Genomic DNA, 25,978 nt, shown 5'->3' with positions numbered 1-25,978 from the left:
GATGAGCATTAGTGGTCTTGTGGTATGTTGACATACATTAGAGGATAAAGAAAGAAGAACTGAGTGGCCAGAAAGTTGTATGAGAAACACACCTTCTTTAACAGTGAAAGTGAGTGAAGAACTGGTTGGTTGATGTCTTTAATGCCATCCTCCTTTACTGAACCAGTAACTTAAATACTTGCCTTTCCGTCTACTTTATTCTTCCTCCACCTTTTTCCCTCCCCCCCACCTTGCATCAATATTAATTTAGAAATTGATAACCCCAGAAGCCAGTTATCTTAAGACACCAGTCTCACCTTTGTAGTGTACATGGGGCTAAGGTAAATTCCTTATTATACCACTTGTCCCTTAGTGTAGTACAAGGTTACTCAGCAACCTGATGAAAGGCTAAGCAGGCAAAATAGTCACATTTAGCCAATTACCTAACTTTCCCAGTATTTCCCATCCAGAAAGACTTGAAAGCAATTTGGGAAAGGCCGGGATTCTTTAGTACTCTGGCCTATATACACTGTTGCTACGTGGGACTTTTACAGAATATAATGGCTTTATCTGCTCTACTTCCATCCCTCTTATCTTTCCCTGTTCACCTGTGTCCCCCTCCCCTCCTTTCTGCCCTTTGACTTTTTCCTTTCTCCCCTACCCCATGTCTCCGTTGATTTTTATTCTTTCAGCTTTGTCACCGAAAAGACCTGGATTTGGCAAAAGTAGGATACCTTGACTCCAACACTAACAGCTGTGCTGATAGACCTTCCCTACTCAACTCTGGTCATTCTGACCTGGCTCCTCATCCCTCCATCGGACCCACTTCTGAGACTGGTTTCCCAAGCAGAAGTGGAGATGGACATCAGACCCTCGTGAGAAACTCAGACCAGGCATTTCGGACAGAGTTCAACTTGATGTATGCCTACTCCCCTTTGAACGCTATGCCTCGAGCAGATGGACTGTATCGAGGTTCTCCTCTAGTGGGGGATAGGAAGCCTTTACATTTGGATGGGGGATATTGTTCGCCTGCAGAAGGATTTTCCAGCAGATATGAACATGGCTTAATGAAAGACCTCTCTCGTGGATCCTTGTCACCTGGTGGTGAAAGGGCCTGTGAAGGAGTCCCATCTGCCCCCCAGAACCCACCACAGAGGAAAAAAGTAAGTATTTCATGTTGTATCGGTGAACTTTTCAAGAATGTTAACCAAGTAATTCAGTAGATACTCGTAAGTTTCTGCTATGTGTTCTGCACTATTCTCAAACAAGTGAGACATAGTCTCTGCCATATCCAGTGAAAGACAGGCTGTTTCAGTACAACTTGGTGAGTGTTGTAAATATTCAGCAAATGTAAATGCCTGTATGTGCCATACACTTGCTAGACAATGAGAGGTTAGAATAGTGAAAAAGAAATTTTACCTATTATTTAGTGTGTCCCAAGTTCTAGGCACTGTGTTAAGCTCTTTAAATGTGTTTTATCCTCACAGTAAGCCTATAAGATAGGCAGTTTTCCATTTTGCACATGAGGAAGCTAAGGCAAGTTGAGTAACTTTCCCATGGTCACACAGCTAGTAAATGGAAGGACCAGGATACTACCCAGTTTGAGAGATAAGGCTAGAGAGAGAGGTGGCAGGTTACTGATTTAGCTGAATCTCAAACAATAAGTAGGAGTCAGCCAACCAACAAATGAGGGTAAGGCATGTTACAGTAGAGGGAGTAGAACAGGTAATTACGTGGCACTCCGTTGGGCGGGCAGCAGGCATGCAGTGTGGTGCAAACAGTTGGATGTTGTTGTATCAGGTGGAAGGCTGGGAGAGCCAGGAGGAAAGTGCAGAGTGCTGGGCTGGGCCAGGCCATAGAGAGCTTGCTAATGGGTGGGGACTCCACTTCTAAGTAATGCCTGATCTAGAAGTCATAAAGCCAAAAATGTGCTTTTGTATAAATGGTTCTCAACTAGGGGTGTTTGGGAATGTGTTGGAGTGTTTTGAATTATCCCAGTGACTTGCATTTATTGAGCAGGGCCAGGGATGCTGAATGTCCTGTGTAGGGGACAGTACCATGTAATAGCCAAACATCTGTAGAGTCCTCATTGAAATGAAACCTAGTGGTTTTTTATGTTTTCATTATAATAATACTCATTACCAGAATTTATTAACTTCTTTCCAAAATTATGTATAGAAAATGCATATGCAAAACTGGCTATATTTGTTACATTTGCACAGAAAAATGAGAACCCTAAGGGGATAGAAGGAGGAGGAAACATTGGCAGATAATTTGGATTAGGATAGTAATTGATTTCAAAGATTGTTGCATGAACAGCATTGACTACCAGAAACAAAGATGAAAACAATCTTTAGATTTCTGGTTTTATAATATTTACTATGTGCAAAAGTCATGGAAATCATAGTGTGTTATTTCAGAAACACTTCTGAAATTTATTGGGCATATTTAAGCATAAATTTAAGCATATCCAAATTCTGTGCTGGATGTTTAAGATAAAAAGCCCTCCTAGAACTTATAGTTTAGTCAGGGAGCAATCAAGACACGGTAGTGAATTCTACGGCCTGTGTAAGTAGTGTGTCAGAACAACAAAGAGGAGGTGTACTAGGCAGGGCAGGGATTATGGTCAGCAAGGTGGGGTGGGGGGTCTGCTGTCAGAAAAGAATGAGCAAGTGTTAGGGAGATGAAGGGGAAGTTGGGGAGAAGTTACCAAGTTGTTTTCTAGAGCTAGCTTGCTAAAAGTATAAACTGGAAATAATAATTTCCTCTTTTTACATTAATTACATCTATGTCTAAGACAGAAACAATAATAAATTCCTATTTATTTCTTAAAAAATTGAGCATATTTAAGTACCCTGGAGCATTGGTTTTTTTCTTTTCTTTTTTTTTTTTTTTCCTTCTCTCTCTCTACCTCCCTCTCCTCCATTTTCTTCTTCTCCTCTCCCTGCTTCTCTCTCTCTCTCATGCTCTCAAACAGCTAATTCTAGGGGCTCCCAAGGAGTGCAGAAGAGCCATCAGAGTCACCTGGAGGCTTTTTAAACTAGACAAGCTTCCAATTGTCCCTTCTCTGGGTACTCCCATTGTTGCGAATAACTATGATAGCACACTTCTGTTACTGTGTAACGGTAGCCTCACAAGTTTCTCTGAAGACAGAAAAAAGCGTGGTGGTCTAATTGGCAAACATTCTTTAGAAACTTACCTCCTAGTTTATTATCTTCCTCTTCCCAATTTCCAGCTGTCTTAAATATGTAGCTGTGCTCAGATCTCTTTCACACCCCCCAAAAAAAGTTGTCAGGGTTGGTATCTGCTTTGTTGGCGTGGCTTGGCTTGGCTAGTGGTTTACTACGGTACCATCTTTCCTTCTTTCCCTGTTGCTAGTGATCAACTAATGATATCCAGCTAGAGTACCGTTTTTTGTTTGTTTTTTCCTTTCTAGGTATCCCTGCTGGAGTACCGAAAACGGAAACAAGAAGCTAAGGAAAATTCTGCTGGTGGGGGAGGTGACTCTGCCCAGAGCAAAAGCAAGTCTGCAGGAGCTGGGCAAGGCAGCAGTAACTCCGTTTCTGACACTGGTGCCCATGGTGTGCAGGGATCCTCAGCCCGAACCCCATCTTCCCCTCACAAAAAATTCTCCCCATCTCATTCCTCTATGTCCCATTTGGAGGCGGTAAGCCCATCAGATTCCAGAGGCACTTCTTCATCTCACTGCAGACCTCAAGAGAATATCAGCAGTAGGTGGTAAGTTTATATCTGATGTTTTATAGTTAAACTGGTGGTGGGGGGAGTATATATCTAGGATCATTCCCAGTTTTACCTAAAATCTATGGGAACGCTTGATGGGAACATCTGAGACAGCCAGCCAACAGTACCATCTGTCCTGTTCAGCTGATTTAATAGTGTCAGCTGCAACCCCCCAGCTTTGCAGAATTAAGAATTACCAACATGCCTGTGGAGCAGCGCTTTGGATGACATGTAGTTATGGATGCAGATGAGCTCTTTTATTTGGTGGGCACTAATACTGCCTCTTCTATTTCTCATTTCACATGAAAGGTGAGTCAAGAATCCAGCCAAGTTCCACATGAATTAACAACAAATGTCTCTCTTCCACATAGTTAGTATATACAGAGCAAGAAGACATTCTGAAAGGACTTGTCTGGTTTAGGGGAGACCACAAATTTAAAAATGAATAATACTGGTGGCAAATACTGAGGATCAAATGTGTGAAATAGAGAATGAACCACAGGAGTTCAGGGATCTTGAACTGAAAAAATAAGTCTGAGAAAGAAGAGTCCTGGCTCATATGTTTAATGTTCATTAATCTATGAAACCTTTATTAAACCACTACTATGTATCAGGCACATGAGTTCCCAAAGGAGAAATTTTAACATTTTTAAATGGGGGTTAAGGGAAGTTGACATCTTTAATCCACTTTTTCCTTGATTTCTTTTTCTTTAAAAGTGGTTGTTGTTGTTGTTGAAGTGGTGGTGGTGGTTGTTAAAAGTGGTGGTTGTTGATGATGATGATGATGATGTTTCTCTTTTGTGCCTGACATAGTTGGAGGCAGAGGAAATAACCTTGTTTTAAATTGGTTCTGAAGAAAGTGTTGTTTAAGAGGATGTTTTAAGAAAATACACTGTGCACCTTGGTTAGGGCTTCATTTGTTTTGGTTAAGTCCTGTGGCTTGAACTTGCACCCTGTTGCCTTTACAGGATGGTTCCCACATCAGTAGAACGACTCCGAGAAGGAGGAAGCATCCCTAAGGTCCTCCGAAGCAGTGTGAGGGTGGCCCCAAAGGGAGAGCCCTCTCCCACGTGGGAGAGTAACATCACAGAGAAAGACTCAGGTGAGCCCATGGCCTTCTACTGCCACCACATTCAGGGACACATGAGCCAAGTCCTGTACAGTTCATGCTGAGTACTGAGTTGAGATGAGTCAGTTTCTGATGCAGTTGGACTCTGCCGTATGCTAGGTTCTAGCCCACTTATGCTCATTTGGGCTACAACATTTGTAAGATCTAGCGTTGCTTGCTCTCTGTCTGCTCTTTTTTCCCCAAGGAATACCTTTCTGTAACTCTCATCTCTCCAAAGTCCTGGAAATCTACCTCGATGAAGGATGAAGAGAAAGAAGGAGACGGGAATCAGATCAGGCATTTAGAACATAGCCCATAATTAACCACTCCTTTTGCCCTTCTGGCATGCTGCACTCACCCAATTTGTCACAAAGAGAGCAACATGGGTTGGTGATGGCATTGGTGATTTGAATGAACAATGGCTGTTTCTTATTCTAAGAAGCCAAGTTGATTTTTTTTATGTGTTACCTTCCAGACCCTGCAGATGGAGAAGGTCCAGAGACATTGAGCTCAGCACTCTCTAAAGGAGCAACTGTTTACAGCCCTTCCAGATACAGCTACCAGGTGAGATGAGAAATTGCTGATATCTAGACGTAGGAGTGTGTTCTGGGTTCCAAATTGTCTTGGCCATCCTTTGCCATTGAGATGCTGTCTTTGCATATAGTTTCAGCAACCTTGGAAATAAGTCATCATCTGCTTGCCCTCAGGTAATAAATTATGCCAGAAAATGAATAAGGTGATCAAAGACAGACATTTTACTGCCTTTGGTTTCCTAAAAAGAATACATGGTTAAAAGATGAAGAAAAAAAAAACATAGGGTATTATAAATGTTCACCATTTATATTAAAAGTCAGCCATTTAAGGGACTTGTTCACCTCCTTATTCTTTTCCTCCCAACTTTGCTAGCTCCTGCAGTGTGATAGTCCTCGGACAGAATCACAAAGCCTCCTTCAGCAGAGTTCCTCCCCCTTCAGAGGACATCCTACACAATCTCCAGGATACAGTTATCGAACTACTGCACTGAGACCTGGAAACCCCCCCTCTCACGGTTCTTCAGAATCATCCCTCTCTTCCACGTCCTATTCCAGCCCCGCCCACCCTGTGTCCACAGACTCGTTGGCCCCATTTACGGGGACACCAGGGTATTTTAGCAGCCAGCCACATTCTGGAAACAGCACTGGCAGCAATCTTCCAAGGAGGAGCTGCCCTTCTAGTGCTGCTAGCCCTACCCTGCAGGGACCCTCAGACTCGCCAACCTCAGACTCGGTTTCTCAGTCCAGCACAGGAACTCTGAGTTCCACCTCCTTTCCTCAGAACTCTAGGTCATCATTGCCATCAGACTTACGGACTATCAGTCTGCCCAGTGCTGGGCAGTCAGCTGTCTACCAGGCCTCCAGGGTATCTGCGGTTTCCAATTCACAGCACTACCCACACCGTGGGAGTGGGGGTGTGCACCAGTACCGACTCCAGCCACTGCAAGGGTCAGGAGTCAAGACTCAGACAGGACTTTCCTAGGGCTTCTGGATTTGGGCAAACAGAACTGAATGAGCCCATAGCTGCTTCCTTCCAGCTGCCTCTGGAACCTAGGCCGAGCATATTGCTGGGGAAGGGGGGATACAAGGTGCCAGAGGATTGGGTCTGGTGGACAAGAAACAAGACTTGTGGTCACAATTGGCCTCTGGCCTTGGAGAAAGATGTAAATCTTGTCTGAAGCAGAGACTATAAAGAAGTTTCTCCCTGCTGTCAAGGGTACATTGTTGACAAGCAAATGGTGTTTCAGTTAGTAACGGTTCTAAGTGCAATGAGTTGTGTTGAAGCCTCCGTCTCCCATCCTTGCCTGTAGCCTGTAGTCACTTGTGCAGTGAGGACATCTTTTTAAAATTTAAAAAAAAAAAAAAAAAAAAAAAAAAGTTTTCAAAGGAAAAAAAGTGAAAAGAGCCAATCTCAAAAGCCCCAAGCCATCTGAGTACTGTTAGGGTTTTATGCACTTAAGAAAAAAGGTAGGTATATAAATGTTCATCCTAAGACAACCATTCCAAAAGCAGGTATCTGGCCAATGTGTGTCCACCAAGAATACTGCCTATCTGTGTCTTAAGATCATCAAGAAATAGGCAGGGATAGTAAAGCTTGGAACCTGCACCAACTGGAGGGTGCCTGGCTCTTCGAAGAAACGCTCATGGTCAGCTCTTGATTATTCGGGAGCAGATTATCTGAGTAGATTGAGCCTCCAACTGTTGCTATCCTACTCCCCCTTCCCAAGCTATTTCGCAGCTCAGTAACCCATGAAGTAAGTAGACAAGGAAAAGAGGAATGAGACAGGATATAGGCCAATTGCATTGCTACTTACCAGCTTTTGGCAATGAATTTGATTAGGAAGGATACCGAGTGGTTTGGGAATGCTTCGAATTTTATTTTTTCTACTCCCAATTAATCAGGAGTTGATGATCCCATGAGCAGAACCGCCTCCATAATTGGGGAGCATGCACTTGTGACTGCAGGGTAAGAGTGGGAAGATAGGTTTGTGGAGTGGCACCGACAGGACTGTGATTGTGTGTGGGCCCGCCCCACATTTCTTTGGGGGATGCTTATGTGAGAGTGGGCCCAGTGAAAGAGTTACCAAGCCACCCACACCCCTAACACTGTTCTGGATGAGAGACGAGAGCAGACCGGCTTCTCCCCATCAGTGCATTGTGCCTGTTGTACACCCCTGGAGGAGCCCTGGAGCCAGCCCAGGTGGGGTACACAATCTTTTTAAATTCCATATGGTTGCCAGCTTATTTCTTTCACTTGTTTACTGTAATATCTGGCGTGTTTTTATTTATCTAATTTTGTATTCAGTTATAACCATGGTAGGGGTAGTGAATATATGACAGGTGTAATCCCTGGTGCTGCAGTGGACCTTCTTTTCTTTTGGACAAGATAATACTGTGAGTTTCCCTCCTTCCTTCCCTCTAATTTGTTTTCCTTTTCTCCCCCAGCCTCTTGCATCCCCTTCTTTTCTACCCTGTCCTACAACTATCATATGCACAGTCTTCTCTCTTTGTGTGTGACTGTTACAAAATTTCACTTTTCAAAATCGAAATCAGGTGTTTGCTCAAATGAGGGGAGATTTTTTTTTTTTTTAATGCTGAGACCTCAGCAGAGTACTTTTCTTTTTGTTGTTTCCCCCACAAACCCATCAGTCTGGGAGAGCATTGGGAGTGGAAATCATGTTGCCTGGGATGCTGGTTTCTTTGTATATTATATAAAACGTATGTAAATGTCTCTCCATTTGGGCTGGGGTTTGCATTCTCCCCTTGGCTATTAACCAAGGGGAGAGGCCAGCGGGCAGGCGGCCCTCACCCTGCCTGGCACGTGCAGAGACCCCAGCCACTCTGTGTGGGCAGGGTGCTGTCAAGACCAGACCTCTTGGGGGGGTAGGGGCGGGGGGGTGGGGGGAACTCTTGGAAGGGAAGAAGTATCACTTCTTTCTCAAGTGGAGTGTTTACACCTTGCTGTAACATTTGAACTTTCACAAGAGATGTAATAATTTTGATAATAAAATTCTTAACCATAATAATCATAAAGTTGAGAACTTCTTTGTCCAATTTTGTGGCCCTGCCTTACCTGGTTAATGCCATTTTTATCTGAGGAGAATGTGCTCTTGGTGGAGTTGTTTTCCCCATCATAACGGGGCCAGGAATACTGTCTGACCTTCCTTCGCTTTTTATGATTGCAGTCAGGACAGTGTGAAGGCAGACCCTGCAATAGGGCAAGTGAACATTAAAAACTGCCTTGAACTTGAGTAGTGTTCCTGATCTTGGAGCAACTATTCATTGGTCTTTTTCTTTTTCATTCACAAACAATGCCAGACATTGTTTTTGGTGCTGGGCTTATGGTGATTAGAATGCTGGTTGAGGGTGGGCAAAGTAAGGTCTCTTCTTTCATGGAGTTTACATTCTAATAGAGGAGAGACCTAAACTAGTATATAATTTTAAATAGTCATTGCCATGTTAACAGTTAATTGTTTCATAGCAGATATGAAGGAGCCACTCTAGATTGGTTGGTCAAGAAAAGTCTCTGAGGAGTTGACATTTAAACTGAGACTTCAGTGACAAGGAGGCAGTCCTGGGACGATGTGAGTGAAGTTTGTTCTTGAACATTGCAGACTCTGGTAGAAAAAGCTTGGCTCAGATGTAGTAGATGGGTGGGGCCGGGCAAGAGGATAGAATATCCTGTAAGAGGGAGATAGGGGTCATACCATGTAGAGCAGGGGTCGGCAAACTCTTTCTATAAAGGACCGGATAGTAAATATTTCGACTTTGAAAGCCATATGTTGTGTCTGTCATAACTATTCAGCCCTTTGGCTGGGTGCGAATCATGCCTGTAATCCCAACACTTTGGGAGGCCGAGGCGGGCAGATCACTGGAGGTCAGAAGTTCGAGACCAGCCTGGCCAACATGGCAAAACCCTGTCTCTACTAAAAATACAAAAATTAACCAGGCGTGGTGGTGCCGTCTGTAATCCCAGTTACTCAGGAGGCTGAAGCAGGAAAATTGTTTGAACCTGGGAGGTGCAGGTTATAGTGAACCGAGGTCACACCACAGCACTCCAGCCCGGGTGATGGAGCGAGACTCTTGTCTCAAAAAAAAAAAAAAAAAAAAAAACTATTCAGCTGTTCCATTGGAGTGCAAAAGTAGGCATAGACAATATGTGGCTATGTTCCAATAAAACTTTACTTACAGGAAACAAGTGGCAAGTTGGACTTGGTTTGCAGGCTGTAGTTTGCTGGTCTCTAATGTAGACACCTTGTAGGTATAATTTAAATAAACTGCATTCAGTAAGTACAGTGGAGGAGTCATTGCAGTATTTTAAGGAGAGAAGTGACATTGTCTAATTTATATTTGGTTGATTTTTAAAAATTACTCTGATTGTTTTGATCCTGTTGGTAGAGAGAGAATAGGAGCTGAGAAACTGGTTTGGAAGGTAGAGCGGTTGTTCAGGCAAGCAACAATACAATGGTGGCTTCTATTAAGACGGTAATGATGGGGACAAAAAGTGATTGGAATCACGATATGTTTTGCAAGTACACAGCAGAACTTGCCAATGGATTGAATTGGTAGTATTGTGTTCTAACATTTGTTTGACAAATGTTTATTGAGTAACTAAGGTAGACTGCATTTTGCGAAGCACGTAAGGAATTGAAAGATGAAGATGCTATTTATTAGTTGAAGGAGGTTAGAAAGTAATTGGAAGACGGGGTGCAGTGGCTTACACCTGTAATCCCAGCACTTTGGGAGGCCAAGGCGGGCGGATCACGAGGTCAGGAGTTCGAGACCAGCCTGACCAACATGGTGAAACCCGATCTCTACTAAAAATACAAAAATTAGCCAGGCGTGGTAGCGCGTGCCTGTAATCCCAGCTCCTTGGGAGGCTGGGGCAGGAGAATCGCTTGAACCCGGGAGGCAGAGGTTGCGCCACTACACTCCAGCCTGGGCAACAGTGAGACTCCATCTCAAAAAAAAAAGGAAGTAAGTGGAAACATAATAAAACTGCTTGTTTTTTTAGAAGACCCCTCCAAAATGACCTAGGAGTACCTAGGTAACCTACCAGCAACCACAACCTAATTCCGCCTGGGGTAGAATGAGAACAGTGTGCATAGTCTTTAGAAAGTGTTCCATATACAGTGTCTTACTTCGACTCATAATTGTGTGAAGAAAGCAAGCCAAATGCCAGAAGTTAAAGATGAGAAATTGAGACCTAGTACAGTGTTTCAGCTATACCACAGGGCTTCTGATAATGAATAAAACTAACTGATTTCTGCCATAATTGGAAGGTTCTGTTCCATGACCGTTGGCCGAGCACCTACTGTGTGCTAGGCTATATCTGAGGTGCTGAGAATATCAAGGTAAGACAGTCAACTGCCCATTCAGTTAACCTATTTGCTATTCTTTTCAAGTACCTACTGTGTTGCTAGGTACTTTGCTTTTGATATGGTGTAAATCAGAGGTGTCCAATCTTTTTGGCTCCCCGAGGCCACACTGGAAGAATTATTCAACACATAAAATACACTAACAATAGCTAATGAGAAAAAAAATAAAAACAATATTTTAAGGAAGTTTATGATTGTGTGAGGCCGAATTCAAAGCCATCCTGGGCCACATGCAGCCCATGACCTGTGAGTTGGACAAGCTTGCTGTAAATAGAAGCTAGACAATATTAATAAAAGAAGTAAGCTAGTGTAACAGTGGCACCTTCTATGTCACTTTACATTTTCCTGGACTCTTAAGTCATCAGCTATCTCATTTACGTGTAACAATGTGTAAGGTAGGTATAAGTTCAGAAGATACAACTTACCCAAGATTTCTGTCTTTTTTAAGTGGCAGACCCAAACCAACAGTTTTGGAAATTTTGCACTTAACCCAGAAAACAAATAAAAACAGCTAGAGATACTGTGACACTACGACCAGAAACCACTTACCTAACTGAAAAAGTATATGATACCCTTTACTATCTTAAAAACAGCAGTCTGGCCCTTTTGCCCCCCAGGTATCAGTTTGACAGTGTAGGGGTGTCTGTTTAGCAGAGGTTACCCTGAAGGAAAAAAAAAAAATGCAGTTGTCCAAATGAAGCAGGCCCTTTGCTTTTAAACTACACTGGTGACAACCTCCATATTCTGCTGTGAATCTCAGAGAGAGAAAGGAGTTTACTGAGGGTTCATTCTTTTTTTCTTTTAAGAGACAGGGTCTCACTCTATCACCCAGGCCGGAACGCAGTGGCATAATCGTAGCCCACTGCAACGTTAACCCTCCTGGGCTCAAGCATTTCTCCTGCACCACCATGCCCAGCTAATTATTTTTTTTGTAAAGACAGGGTCTTGCCATATTGCCCAGGCTGGTCTCAACCTCCTGGGCTCAACGATCCTCCTGCCTCAGCCTCCTGAAGTGCTGGGATTACAGACATGAGCCGCCACACCCGGCCTGCCTAGGGTTCTTAAAATGATCAGTTCTAAAGATAAATGATGGAAACAGTTTGGAGAAAAGCATACTCATTGAAGGAGATGGTGCTCTTGTAACTTTTACCTGCTCCTGCATTAAAAAATTAACTGGCAGGGATTCTGAAATTATAGTTTTTACTGTTTCTCAAATTACCCATTAAAGCACCACAAAGCAGTCATGATAGGAAACCTGGAAACCTTGGACAACTTGACAGCAAAACTAGGTATCCCCAGAAACCCCCAAACAAAAAACGGGTAGAGAGAAACCACTAATAGCCACAAGACCGGCATGGTATCACTGTTCTAGTGGAAGCAATGGCACTTCTGATGGATCTCAGAAATTCAAAATAACAAGTACTCACTTGAGGCCGGGAGCAGTGACTCACGCCTGTAATCCCAGCACTTTGGGAGGCCGAGGCAGGCGGATCACAAGGTCAGGAGATTGAGACCATCCTGGCTAACATGGTGAAACGCCATCTCTACTAAAAATACAAAAATTTAGCCAGGCGTGGTGGCGGGTGCCTATAGTTCCAGCTATTCAGGAGGCTAAGGCAGGAGAATGGCATGAACTCGGGAGGTGGAGCTTGCAGTGAGCTGAGATCGAGCTACCGCACTCCAGCCTGGGCGACAGAGCGAGACTCCATCTAAAAAAAAGTACTCACTTGAAAGCTCACCAAGCCAATTTGAGAAACTAGGTGGCGTTTGCAGTGAGTACAAAGGATGCTTGATTAGGCCTGAAAGGACTGGAACGGTCTGGACCTAAGAAACTTAATTCAAAGCCCTTATAGGACAATGCCCCACCCCAAAATTCTTTGTTAGAATCCAAACTGAACAGGACATGCAAAACGATGGGAGGGGGTGTAGAGCGGTTAAATTCATTAGATTAAATGAAGTATTTTGAAAAATAAAATTATGATTATCCAGTAAAATTCAGAATGTACTATCCTTACAGAAATAATACAAGGATATTAAATAACTTGTTCTTTAACTCCTGAAACAATTGTTCATAAAGTTGCAAGTATATTGTGTTAAATTGTTGAATTTAAATAGCTCTGGTTCACACAGTCCATATTTCAATATTTCACATATACACCAAAAATGAGAATACAGACATGAAATGAAAAACTATCATAAGTCATGCCTGCTTTTTAAAAGTGCAGAATCACTAATTCCATATAAAAATTGATTTAAAAAAACACAAGTCTTAAAAACCCACAGGTAAAAATGAGCAGAATAACATCTATAGAGACAATAAAAGTATGCCAAAGACATGCAGATAAAACATTAAAAAGTAACAAATGGCAGGGCATAGTGACTAACACCTATAATCCCAGTACTTTGGGAGGCCAAGGTGTTTGGATCATTTGAGGTCAGTAGTTTGAGACCAGCTTGGCCAACATGGTGAAACCCCATCTCTACTAAAAATAGAAAAATTAGCCCGGCATGGTATCAGCCAGGCATGGTGGTACACACCTGTAATCGCACCTTTTCAGGAGGCTGGGGCATGAAAATCATTTGAACCTGGGAGGTAGAGGTTGCAGACCCATCTCAAAAAAAAAAAAAAAAAAAAAAAAAATTCTTAATTTTCAAAAGTGACAAATATCTCAGGAAACCAGAAGTAGAGCAGAACTTACTCAATTTAATTAGAACATTTACAAAAACCTAGATGCTTTATTGATAAGGTCAGTAACAAGACAAGGATGTCCCCTCTTACCACTCCTTTTTCATATTGTACTGGAAGTCCTAACCAGTACAACAGGACAAGAAAAGGAACTAAAAGGGCTATATATTGAGAAGGAAGAAATAAAACTTCATATTCACAGATGACATGATTGTTGATGTAGAAAATCCAGAAGAACCCTAAATAGCCCTCTAAGACCTCTGGAACTAATTAAGCAATTATAGTAAGACTATAGGATACAAGATTGTTGTGCAGAAGTTAATCACATTTCTGTATATTTGCAATGAAAAATGGAATCTGAAATTTAAAACAAAGCCAGGCATGGGAGTGCACACCTGTAGTCCCAGCTAGTTGGAAGGCTGAGGTGGGAGGATCATTTGAACCCAGGAGTTCAAGGCTGCAGTAAGCCATGATCATACCACGGCACTCCAGCCTGGATGACAGAGTAATACTCTGATACTAAAAAATAAACACAGTACCATTTAAATTAGTGCCCAAAGGCCGGGCGTGGTGGCTCATGCCTGTAATCCCAGCACTTTGAGAGGCTGAGGCGGGCAGATCACCTGAGGTCAGGAGTTCGAGACCAGCCTGGCCAACATGATGAAACTGTACTAAAAATACAAAAATTAGCCGGGCATGGTGGAGAGCGCCTGTAATCCCAGCTACTCGGGAGGCCGAGGCAGTAGAATTGCTTGAATCCAGGAGGCAGAGATTGCAGTGAGCTGAGATCACACCACTACACTCCAGCCTGGGCAACAGAGCAACACTCCGTCTCAAAAATAAATACATAAAATTAAAATAAATTAGTACCCAAAAATGAAATACTTAGGTGTAATTCCAACAAGATACATATAAGACCTGCGTGACGAAAACTATAATGAAAACAAAGAACTGAATAAATTGAGATGTTCATGAATAGGAAGACTAATATTGTGAAGATATCAGTTCTTCTAAACCTGATCTATAAATTCAATGCAATCCCAACCAAAATACCAGCTAGTTACTTTGTAGATATCAACAAGCTGATTCTAAAGGGGGCTTGTCTGTTTTGTTTTGTTTTTTAAGGCAGGGTCTTGTTCTGTTGCATAGGCTGGAGTGCAGTGGCGTGATCTTAGCTCACTGCAACCTCTACCTCCCAGATTCAAGTGATTCTCCTGCCTCAGCCTTCTGAGTAGCTGGGATTACAGGTGTACACCCCTATGCCCAGCTAATTTTTGTATTTTTAGTAGGGGCGGTCTCACCACGTTGGCCAGGCTGGTCTCGAACTCCTGACCTCAAGTGATCTGCCCGACTCAGCCTCCCAAAGTGCTGGGATTACAGGCATGAGCCACCATGCCTGGCTGATTTTAAAGTTTTAAACTAACACTACCTCAACACTTACTGTAAAGCTGCAGTAATCAAGACAGTATGATATTAGCAAAAGATAAGGCAAATAGATTACTGGAACAGAATAAACAGTCCAGAAGTAGACCCACACAAATAGAATCATCTGATCTTTGGCAAAGAAGCAAAAGCAAAACAATAGAGTCTGCAATAGATGGTGCTGGAACATCCATGTGCTATATATGTGTTTGTGTGTGTGTATATTATATATGTGTATATATGTATATGAATCTATACACAGATCTCACATCCTTCATAAACATTAAAATAGAATGTAGACCTACATGTGAAACTATTAAATTCCTAAAATAATGAACATTGGAGAAAATCCAGATAACCTTGGATTTGACTGACTGACTAGGTACAGCACCAAAAGGATCCATGAAAAAAGCAGTTGGTAAGCTGGGCTTCGTTAAAGTTAAAACATCTGCTCAACAAAAGACACTGTCAAGAGATTGAGAAGACAAGCCACAGAGTAGGAGAAAATATTTGTAAAAAAAACATATCTGATAAAGGACTGTTCAATACAAAGAACTCTGAAAACTCAACAAAAGAAAAATAAAAACCCAATTTAAAAATGGGCAAAATATCTAAATAGACACGTCATATACAGATAAGTAATCATAAAAAAAAGATTTCCAACATCATAAATCATTTAGTAATTGCAGATTAGTACTACAATGAGATACCACCATACACCTACTAGAATGGTCAAATCTAAAACACTAACAAAACCAAATGCTGACAAGGATGTGTGACAGGTACTCTTCATTTGTTGTTGGTGGGAATGCAAGATGGTACAGTCACTTTGGAATACACTTTAGCAGTTTCTTTAAAAAGTAAACGTACAATTTGGCTGTTGCACTCTTGGGTAATTTCCCCAGAATTGAAAACAGGTCCACATAAAAACCTGCATGTGAACATTTATTGCAGCTTTATTCATAATTGCAAAAACTTGGAAGCAACCGAGATGTCCTTCAGTAGGTGAATGGCTAAGTAAACGGTGATACGTCCAATGAATATTATTCAGTGTTACAAAGAAATGGGCTATCTTATACTATAATGGTGTATAAATCACTTAATATAAACTCTAGTATGAAGGTTAAAAGACAAATATTTATACTACAATGATCTATTAATGGATATACAGTATAAAAATATATGTCATTACTTCAAAGACATAAATGGGAGGAAGTAAAAGTATACAGTTTTTGTATGGAAGTGAAGTTATTAGCTTAAAATAGATGACTGTTATAAGATATTTTATGTAAGCCTCATGGTAACCACAGGGCAGAAGTCTATACTAGATACACAAAGGGTAAGGAATCAAACCATTCCACTGTAAAAAATCATCACATCACAAAGGAAAACAGTAGAAGGGGAAGAAAGGAACAAAAAATTTACAAAAACAGAAAACACTCAACGAAATGACAATAGTAAGTCCTTGCCTATCAATTATTACCTTGAATGTAAACGGACTGAATTCTCCAATCAGAAGACAGAGCAGCTAAGTAGATAAAAAACAAATCCCGGCCAGGCGTGGTGGCTCATGCCTGTAATCCCAGCACTTTGGGAGGCAGAGGCGGGCGGATCACGAGGTCAGGAGATCGAGACCATCCTGGCTAACACGGTGAAACCCCGTCTACTAAAAATACAAAAATTAGCCGGGTGTGGTGGCAGTCGCCTGTAGTCCCAGCTACTCGGGCAGGAGAATGGCGTGAACCCAGGAGGCAGAGCTTGCGGTGAGCCGAGACAGCACCACTGCGTTCCAGCCTGGGCAACAGTGCACAACACCATCTCAAAAAAAAAAAAACAAATCCCAACTATAGGCTATCTCACTATCTCAATGAGCCATCTACCATTTTCATTGCAGTATTATTCACAGTAGTCAAGATATGAAAACAACCTGACTGTCCCTCGATGGATGAATGGATAAAGAAAATGTTGGAGATGCATTATATATACAAAAATGTAAAGGTGCTCACCATCACTATCACTGATTATCAGGGGAATGCAAGCCAAAAACCACAATGAGATATCACCTCATACCTGTTAGATATGTGTGTGCCTACTTATCTATATATAGATATAGATATGCCCGCACATAGTACAATATTATTTATTCCACTGCATATATATATAGAGAGAGAGATAGATGCACAACAGTAAAATATTATTTGGCCTTTAAAGAAGAAATCGTGCCATTTGCAACAACAACATGGATGAGCCTGAAGGACATTATACTAAGTGAAACAAGCCAGACAGCAAAAGACAAATACTGCATCTCACTTATATGTGGAACCTAAAAAAGTCAGACTCATAGAAACAGAGTGGAAGAGTGATTACCACGGGTCAAGGAATGGGGATAAACAGGGATGTGTTGGTCAAATGGTACAGGCTTACGGTTATGGGTGCATTCTGGAGAACCAATGTGCAGTATGGTAATTGTAGTTAATAAAATATGTTGTATACTTGAAATTTGCTAAGAGAATAGATCTTAAGCATTCTCGGCTGACCATGATGGCTCACACCTGTAATCCCAGCATTCTGGGAGGCCAAGGTGGGCAGATCACTTGAGCTCAGGAGTTCAAGACCAACATGGGCAACATGGCAAAATCCCCTCTCTACAAAAAACACAAAACAATCAGCTGGGCATGGTGGCATGTGTAGTCCCAGCTATTTGGGGGATTGAGGCGGGAGGATTTCTTGAGCCAGAGAGGTGAGGCTGCAGTGAGCTGTGATCATGCCACTGCACTCCAGCCTGGACAACAGAGCAAGAGCCTGTCTCAAAAAATTAAAAGATAAAAAGCATTCTCACCAGAAAAGAAGAAGGTAACAGTGTTAGGTGACGAATATGTGAACTTAATTGTAATCATTTCACAACTGTAATCATTTCACAGTGTGTATATATATATAAAACATCATACTGTACACCTTGATGATGTACCATTTTTTGTTGTCAACTGTACCTCAAAGCTGGAGTGGGGCGGAGAAATGAGCTATCAAGCCGTGAAAAAAAACATGGAGGAACCTAACATGCATATACTATGTGAAAGAAGCCAATCTGAAAAGGCTACATACCATATGATTTCAACTATATGATATTAAGGAAAAGGCAAAAATAAGGATGCAGCAAAAAGATCAGTGCTTGCCCAATGTTAGGGGAGAGGGAAGGATGAACAGGTAGAGCACCAATGCATTTTAGGGCAGTGAAACTATTCGGTATGGTACTCTAATGGTGGCTAAACATGCCATTATATTTGTCAAAACTCATAGAATGTACACCAAGAGTGAACTGTAATGTAAACTATGGACTTTGAGTGATAATGATGTGCTAATGCAGGTTCATCAGTTGTAAAAATGTACCACTCTGGTGGGGAATGTTGATAGCGGGGAGGCTGTGGGTGTGTGGGAGGAAAGAGAGATATTGGGACTCTGTACTTTCCACTAAATTTTACTGTTAACTTAAAACTGTTGGACGGGAGCAGTGGCTCACACCTGTAGTCCCAGCACTATGGGAGGCCGAGGTGGGTGGATCACCTGAGGTCTCCTGACCTTAGGTTCGAGACCAGCCTCACCAACATGGTGAAACCCTGCCTCTACTAAAAATACAAAATTAGCGGGATGTGGTGGTACATGCCTGTAATCGCAGCTACTTGGGAGGCTGAGGCAGGAGAATCACTTGAACCCAAGAGGCAGAGGTTGCAGTGAATCAAGATGGCACCATTGCACTCCAGCCTGGGTGACAGAACGAGAGTTCGTCTCAAAAAAAAAAAAAAAACTATTCTGAAAACTAACGTCTATTTAAGGCCAGGTGCAGTGGTTCACACCTGTAATCTCAAAACCTTGAAAGGCCAAGGTGGGAGGATCACTTGAGACCAACAGTTCAACACCAGCCTAGGCAACATGAGACCCTGTCTCTATTTTTTAAATTTTTAATTTAATGTTTTAAAAAGAAGGAAAAGTAAAGTCTAAAAAAAAGGGACAAACACAGAAGACAGGTGAAAAAGAGGCACCATATGTATAATAGGAGTTCCCAAAAAAGTAAAAGTAAGGTAACAGAACAAATATCAAAAGCTATAATTTGGCCAGGTGCGGTGGCTCACACCTGTAATCCCAGCACTTTGGAAGGCCAAGGCAGATATGGATCACTGGAGATCAGGAGTTCAAGACCAGCCTAGCCAACATGGTTGAACCCCATCTCTACCAAAAAATATAGAAATTAACTAGGTGTAGTGGTGTGCACCTGTAGTCCCAGTCACTCAGGAGGCTGAAGTGGGAGAATCTATTGAACCCGGGAGGTGGAGGTTGCAGTGAGCCAAGTTTGCACCACTGCAGCCTGGGCAACAGAGCAAGACCCTGTCTCAAAAATAAAAGCTATAATTTAAGGAAAGTTTCCTGAAATATTTTAAACTACAAATTGAAAAAGCGTATTGCATACCTAGTCAATTCAGTCCAGAATGATAAATAATGAGATATTATAGTAAAGTTGTTAGATTTTAAAAACAAAAAATCTTAGGCAAATACACACACACATACTTACACACACAAATCATGTCAATAGGAATACATTCTGGAAAATACATCTCTAGGTGATTTCATTGTTATATGAACATCATAGAGTGCACTTACACAAATCTTGATGGTGTAGCCTACTACACACCTAGGCTGTATGGCATAGCCTATTGCTCCCAGGCTACAAACCTGTACAGCATGTTACTGTCCTGAATACTGTAGGCAATTGTAACAATATAAGTATTTGTGTTTCTAAACATATCAAAACATGGAAGAGGTACAGTAAAAATACTGCATATAATCTTATGGGACCATTATGCGGTCCATCGTGGAGAGAAGCGTGCAGTACATGACGTGTGTGTGTGTGTGCGCGTGCGCGCGCGTCGCATATTTGTTACTTATAAGGGAAATAAAATTAGACTGTATCAGACTTTTTGACAGCAACACTTAAATGGCAAAAGAGGCCGGGCGCAGTGGCTCACGCCTGTAATCCCAGCACTTTGGGAGGATGAGGTGGGTGGATCACGAGGCCAGGAGTTCAAGACCAGCCTGGCCAAGATGGTGAAACCCTGTCTCTACTAAAAATACAAAAAATTAGCCAGGCGCAGTGGCAAGCACCTGTAATCCCAGCTACTCGGGAGGCTGAGGCAGGATAATCGCTTGAACCCAGAGGGCAGAGGTTGCAGTGAGCTGAGTTCACGCCACTGCACTCCAGCCTGGGCAACAGAGTGAGATTCTGTCTCAAAGAAAAAAAAAAAAAAGGCAAAAGCAAATGGGATAATTTAAGATAAGGAAAGAGACAAGCCAAGAATTTTGTACCAACTGAACTGACTTTCCAGGGTAGTAGCCACAAACTCATCATCATCATGCAAAAACTTTGGGAATTTTATTTTCATTAATTCTTCTTTAGGGATCTATTGGAAACTGAGTTTCAAGGCTGGGCACGGTGGCTCACGCCTGTAATCCCAGCACTTTGGGAGGCCGAGGCAGGTGGATCACGAGGTCAGGAGTTCAAGACCAGCCTGGCCAAGATGGTGAAACCCCGTCTCTACTCAAAATACAAAAATTAGAGAGCGTGGAGGCGGGCACCTGTAATTCCAGCTACTCAGGAGGCTGAGGCAGAGAATTGCTTGAACCTGTGAGACGGAGGTTGCCGTGATCACGCCACTGCACTCCAGCCTAGGCGACAGAGCAAGAAGACTCCGTCTCAAAAAAAAAAAGAAAAGAAAAAGAAAAACGAAACTGAGCTTCAAACAACAAAAAGCCTGATAGTATTATTTGTATATACTTACATGCAGACTAGACTGAATGAGAGATATGAGAGTGTATAGTATAAAATGGTTTATGTGACCTGCACAATGTAGATAGAGTACAACTTTAAATAAATAAATAAGCAGGAAAGAATGTTTTAAATAGTCATCCTGGCAGTAGTCTGAGTGCTTTAACGTGTGATAAAACAAATGAATACAGTGTCCTTCAGAACCAATATTTCCCAGTGTTGGGGAAAAGGAGGTATAGCTGTTAAACTTGAAGAGTGAAGAGGTTTAGCCAAAACCCTAAGTATTAATATTAACTCATGAGGCATTTTACCATAGGTATCTGTCTCTATCATCTGTCTGTCTATGTATTTATGTATCTATCTATCTATCTATCTATCTATCTATCTATCTATCTATCTATCATCTATCATGTGTGTGTCTTTGCCCTGTCAACTGGAAAGACAGGGCTTCTTAGAGAAATGGTTGACTCCAGGTTTGGGGGAAGAAATGTATAAGATTAGCCTGGAACATCTTGTCATACCAGTCATCAAGGAAACTATCAAAGATAATTAGGGTTAGCTTTAAAGAGAATTGTGTTGCAACTTAAAGAGAATTGTACCACTGAGTTGTACCACTGAGTAACTACATGGCAAATGATGGTAAATTTCTGTTTATAGAAGTGTTTCCACAAGTAAATAAAGAATGATAAAATTGGAACATCACTATTTTGTGACTTCTAAAGAATTAAAGATGTAAGTATTGAGGATTAACAGCAACTAGCAACACAAAAACAAAAACAACTCAATGTTAAGTGTCTCTTGACAAAAAAAAAAGTTATTAAAATATGAGAACATACACCCTGAATCTGGTTAAGTATCTAGATCCAATTATCAATTTGCTGAAAATACAGAGGAAAATAGAAGAACTTACTGAACTACCCCACAAAAATGAAGCCAGCAAAATTCCAACAGTGAAACACTACATAACAAATGGTCTGGTTTCTTCAGCAGTAAATTGCAAAGGAGAAAAAGAGATGAAGTGGGGAAAGACATTAAGAAAAAAAAAGTGGCAGCCCAGTGCAGTGGCATGCACCTGTAGTCCCAGCTTCTTGGGAAGCTGAGGCCAGAAGTTTGAGGTCAGCCTGCCTGGGCAACATAGCAAGACCTCGCCTCTAAAAAAAAAAATATCTAGCCAGGCGCGGTGGCTCACGTCTGTAATCCAGCATTTTGGGAGGCTGAGGGGGGCGGATCACTTGAGGTCAGGAGTTAACAGACCACTCTGGCTAACCTGGTAAGAACCCAACTCTACTAAAAGAAAAAAAATAGCTGGGTGTGGTAGTGCATCCCTGTAATCCCAGCTACTTAGGAGGCTGAGGCAGGAGAATCACTTGAACCTGGGAGGTGGAGGTTGCAGTGAGCTGAGATCATGCCACTGCACTCCACCCTAGGAGAAAGAGCAAGGCTCTGCCTAAAAAAAAAAAAAATTAAGATTAAACTATATTGTTTAGAGATGCTCACTTGGGTGAAAAAATATAAATAAAAGTTGGGGAATTATTATAGTAAAAAGATCATGGTTACTCTTAGGAGGGAAGGAGGAGATGGAGTTTATAGGAGACGTGAAGAGCTCTGGAGTGACTGGCAGGGTCCCATCTCCTTGGTAGCAGTTAGAAGGGTATGCTATCATTAAGCTGTACATTTGTTTTATTCTCTGTGTGTGTTATGTTTAGAAAACAAACAGAATCTTATCTGGCCAATATAAACTGGCGAACAGTTCTGCTACTAAGAGGTAATTTATTAAGCTCATGTCTGATTTATTTCTATATGCCAAGAGCCTAACAGTACCTGACCAGGGTAGGTATTCAATAAATGTTTTGTGGGGTGAGTACGTAAGTTTGAAGACGCCTCCAACCCACTCCCACACCCATTTTGGCACCTCACGGAGCTTTCCAGTGCTGCTGGGTGGATCTGTGTGGGCACCCCCAGCCTTTTGCTCTGCCTAAGTGGACTGGAAGGGAGTTTCAAACTAGGGCTCTGTTTGGAAGTGCGTCTGGTAAACTCCACCAACTTCACCCTCTGTCCCCCATCCCTTTCAACAAGAGGATGTTCTGTGTCCTCTGGCCTCCCGACACTCTACTCCTACAAAGCAGTTCTCTTCTCCCTGTCCATCTTTCTCTCCCAAGCTCTCTGCTGTGTATTCGGGACACCTTCGTGTTTCCTTGGTAGAAAACACTACTTCCCTTCATCAAATCTCTTGGCCCTTGCTGAATTGTGGCCTTCCCTTAGGACACCGCCTACTTTGCAACCCACTGAAGTGGAGGCTGCTGGATCTTTTATATCTTGTTGCACAGAGGTTCTCCCTACATTTGTCCAGACACATACATCTTGTCCCTCAGATTAAAAACTCCTCTACCAATGCTCCCAGCATCAGTGATTATATCTTTTTTTTTTTTTTTTTGAGATGGAGTCTCGCTCTGTCGCCCAGGCTGGAGTACGATGGTGCGATGTCACAAATTCTGCCTCCTGGGTTCCAGCAATTCTCCTGCCTCAGCCTCCTGAGTAGCTAGGATTATAGGCGTATGCCACCACGCCCAGCTAATTTTTATATTTTTAGTAGAGATGTGGTTGCCCCATTTGGCCAGGCTGGCCTCGAACTCCTGACCCCAAGTTATCTGCCCGCCTCAGCCTCCCAAAGTGCTGGGATTACAGGCGTGAGCCACCGCGCCCAGCCTATACCTCTTTATTGCTGTTATCTTTTAATCTTCCAACCCCTCTCTGATTCTTAGATAACTTTGGCTAGTCTGCCCCTCTACCCTAATTTCTGACATTTTCCCCACTATTTAGGTGGACATCCTAACCAGGGTTCCTGTCATCTCAAAGTCTTCTTCAAGATCTCCTTGGAATATTCAAGTCAAACACTCAGCTCTCTACCCACAATCTCCTGTCCTCCCAGCTCTTTCACAGAAACTTCGGTCCCTTTGTCCTGATACATTCTCCACTTATTGACTCCATCCAGGGCTCCCCATGTTCAACACGCAGCCTAGATCTCATGGTGGATCTCAAACACTCAGGACACTCAACTCACCTTGCACCTATTTTCTACAGTCTACCTTCTCTGTGTGCACCCTCCTGTCTTCTGGTGCCACGACAGATTCAAGATCGTCTGTCATTCCTTTTATATAGCCTTAGCTCCTTTAGCAGCAGTTCCAAGCTTTCACCACTCTTCTCGAAACCCCTCTTCTTTTTTTTTTTTTTCTTTTTTCTTTTTTTGAGATGGATTCTTGTTCTGTCACCCAGGCTGGAGCACAGTGGTGTGATCTTGGCTCACTGCAACCTCTGCCTCCCGGGCTCAAGCAATTCTCTTCCCTTGGCCTCCCGAGTTGCTGGGATTACAGGCACACACCACCAGGCCCGGCTAATTTTTGTATTTTTTGTAGAGTTTCACCATGTTGGCCAGGCTGGTCTCAAACTCCTGACCTCAAGTGATCAGCCCGCTTCAGCCTCCCTGAGTGCTGAGATTACAGGCATGAGCCACTGCACCTTCCCGAACCCCCTTTTCTCTTTCAGTAAGCAACCTTGTTTCCTGCTTCACTGAGAAGATGGATGCTATCGGGTAAGAATGCATTGAACTTTGCCCTGCCCTCTACCCCAAAAGAGACCTACGTCTTTTCATTCCCTCACCTCTTCCCCAGTGTTTCTGAATAGGATATCTCTTTTATCTTCAAGACCAACCTCTATACCCTGGGCTGCCTTGCGTTCACCTCCCTGGGGACCCTGTTCCTTTAGTCATCCTCTCTTCTTTATCATTATCCTCTTACTTGCCATGACCAGTGAACATTGGGAATGCCCCGTAATCAAAGAGAGGTTCCACACCCACTCCAGGTAACGCTGCTCCTTGCCCGCTGCTGGTTCATGGAGTGTAATTGTTGCTGCCTGAATGAATTCCAATCACTCATTTCCCCTTCTTATCCACACGTCTCCAAATAGTAATCTTCAACCCGTCACCGCCCACTCCCTCTCTGAACAGACCTCAGTTTGGCTCTCCCTGCACTCCTGAACGTGCTCTTATCAAGTTTCAGGGGTGGCCTCCTTGTTCCCAAATCCATATACAGGGCCTCTCTGCTCTACCTGACCAGTTGACTTTCCCCTTGAACTCTACATCCTTGGTTTCTATAAAGCCACACTCATGATTCTCCTCTTGACCCTGACTCTTCCATTGTCCTCTCCTTTGCGGACATCTGTTCCTCTGACAGTGCTTTATTTTGCAGTGCTCCCCAGCATTCCAGAGCTCGGTGCTCTCTCCACACCACATACTCACCCAGAGCAGGCAGGCTCCTCTATGCTTCCGATTTCCACCACTACCTGGATACCGATGATTCTGACCCAGATTTTTCTCTTGAGCTTCCAAATCCATGTGTCAGCTGACTGCTGGACAACTCCACTAAGGCATCTCACATGCATCTTTTTTTTTGTTTTTGTTTTTTTTTTTTTTTGAGAGTCTTGCTCTGTCGCCCAGGCTGGAGTGCAGTGGCGTGATCTCCACTCACTGCAAGCTCCGCCTCCCGGGTTTACGCCATTCTCCTGCCTCAGCCTCCCGAGTAGCTGGGACTGCAGGCGCCCACCACCACACCGGGCTAACTTTTTTTGTATTTTTAGTAGAGACAGGGTTTCACCATGTTCGCCAGGATGGTCTCAATCTCCTGACCTCGTGATCCGCCCACCTCCGCCTCCCAAAGTGCTGGGATTACAGGCGTGAGCCACCGTGCCTGGCCTGCATCTTAAACTTTGCACATCTCAGACTGAACTGATCGTCTTGCTCCCCTCCATACTGGCAGATCTTTCTAGTCCCCAAGCAAAAACTTTAACCCTCTTTTTGCCAGCCTGTACGTTATTCCCACAGTCAGTCGGTTCCCTTTTAATTCCTGAAGATGGACCTTCTTCTCTTAAACCCACTGTGACCTCCTTGTTTCAGGCCAGGCTTCTGATTTCTCTTTCACTGAAGTGGTCTCTGATATGGTTTGGCTGTTTGTCCCCACCAAACCTCATGTTGAAATGTCATCCCCAGTGTTGGAGCTGGGGCCTGTGGGAGGTGATTGGATCATGGGGTGGATCCCTCATGAATGGTTTAGCGTCATCCCCTTGGTCATGAGTGAGTTCTCGCACAGTTAATTCACACACATGAGATCGGGCTGTTTAAGAGCCTGGGACTGCCCTCTTCTCTCTGTCTTGCTCCTGCCCTTGCCATGTGACATGCTGGCTTACCTTAACCTTGCACCATGATTGTAAGCTTCCTGAGGCCTCACTACAAGCAAATGCCAGCAACATGCTTCCTGTACAGCT

The 25,978-nt window shown here is 42.9% G+C and overlaps 1 protein-coding gene across 19 annotated transcripts in view; it reads left to right on the top strand.

Moving 5' to 3' along the window:
• The window catches only part of SETD5 (SET domain containing 5), an 81,979-nt gene extending 73,595 nt beyond the window's left edge, over nt 1-8,384 (top strand). For 12 of the 19 annotated variants that reach the window (XM_023218546.3, XM_023218540.3, XM_023218539.3 and 9 more), the window contains 5 exons: nt 672-1,142; nt 3,416-3,717; nt 4,689-4,822; nt 5,304-5,392; nt 5,735-8,384. In XM_023218546.3, the coding sequence (XP_023074314.2) occupies nt 672-1,142; nt 3,416-3,717; nt 4,689-4,822; nt 5,304-5,392; nt 5,735-6,343 (1,605 nt within the window). In that variant the 3' untranslated portion in view covers nt 6,344-8,384. The remainder of the gene's footprint in view (nt 1-671; nt 1,143-3,415; nt 3,718-4,688; nt 4,823-5,303; nt 5,393-5,734) is intronic. The other 7 variants (XM_023218548.3, XM_023218549.3, XM_023218547.3 and 4 more) reach the window with 3 other exon arrangements.
• The last annotated feature ends 17,594 nt before the right edge of the window (nt 8,385-25,978 follow it).

Source organism: Piliocolobus tephrosceles, chromosome 2 (assembly GCF_002776525.5).
Source record: "Piliocolobus tephrosceles isolate RC106 chromosome 2, ASM277652v3, whole genome shotgun sequence".
Taxonomy (NCBI): domain Eukaryota; kingdom Metazoa; phylum Chordata; class Mammalia; order Primates; family Cercopithecidae; genus Piliocolobus; species Piliocolobus tephrosceles.
This window is presented reverse-complemented; position numbering and strand designations above follow the sequence as displayed.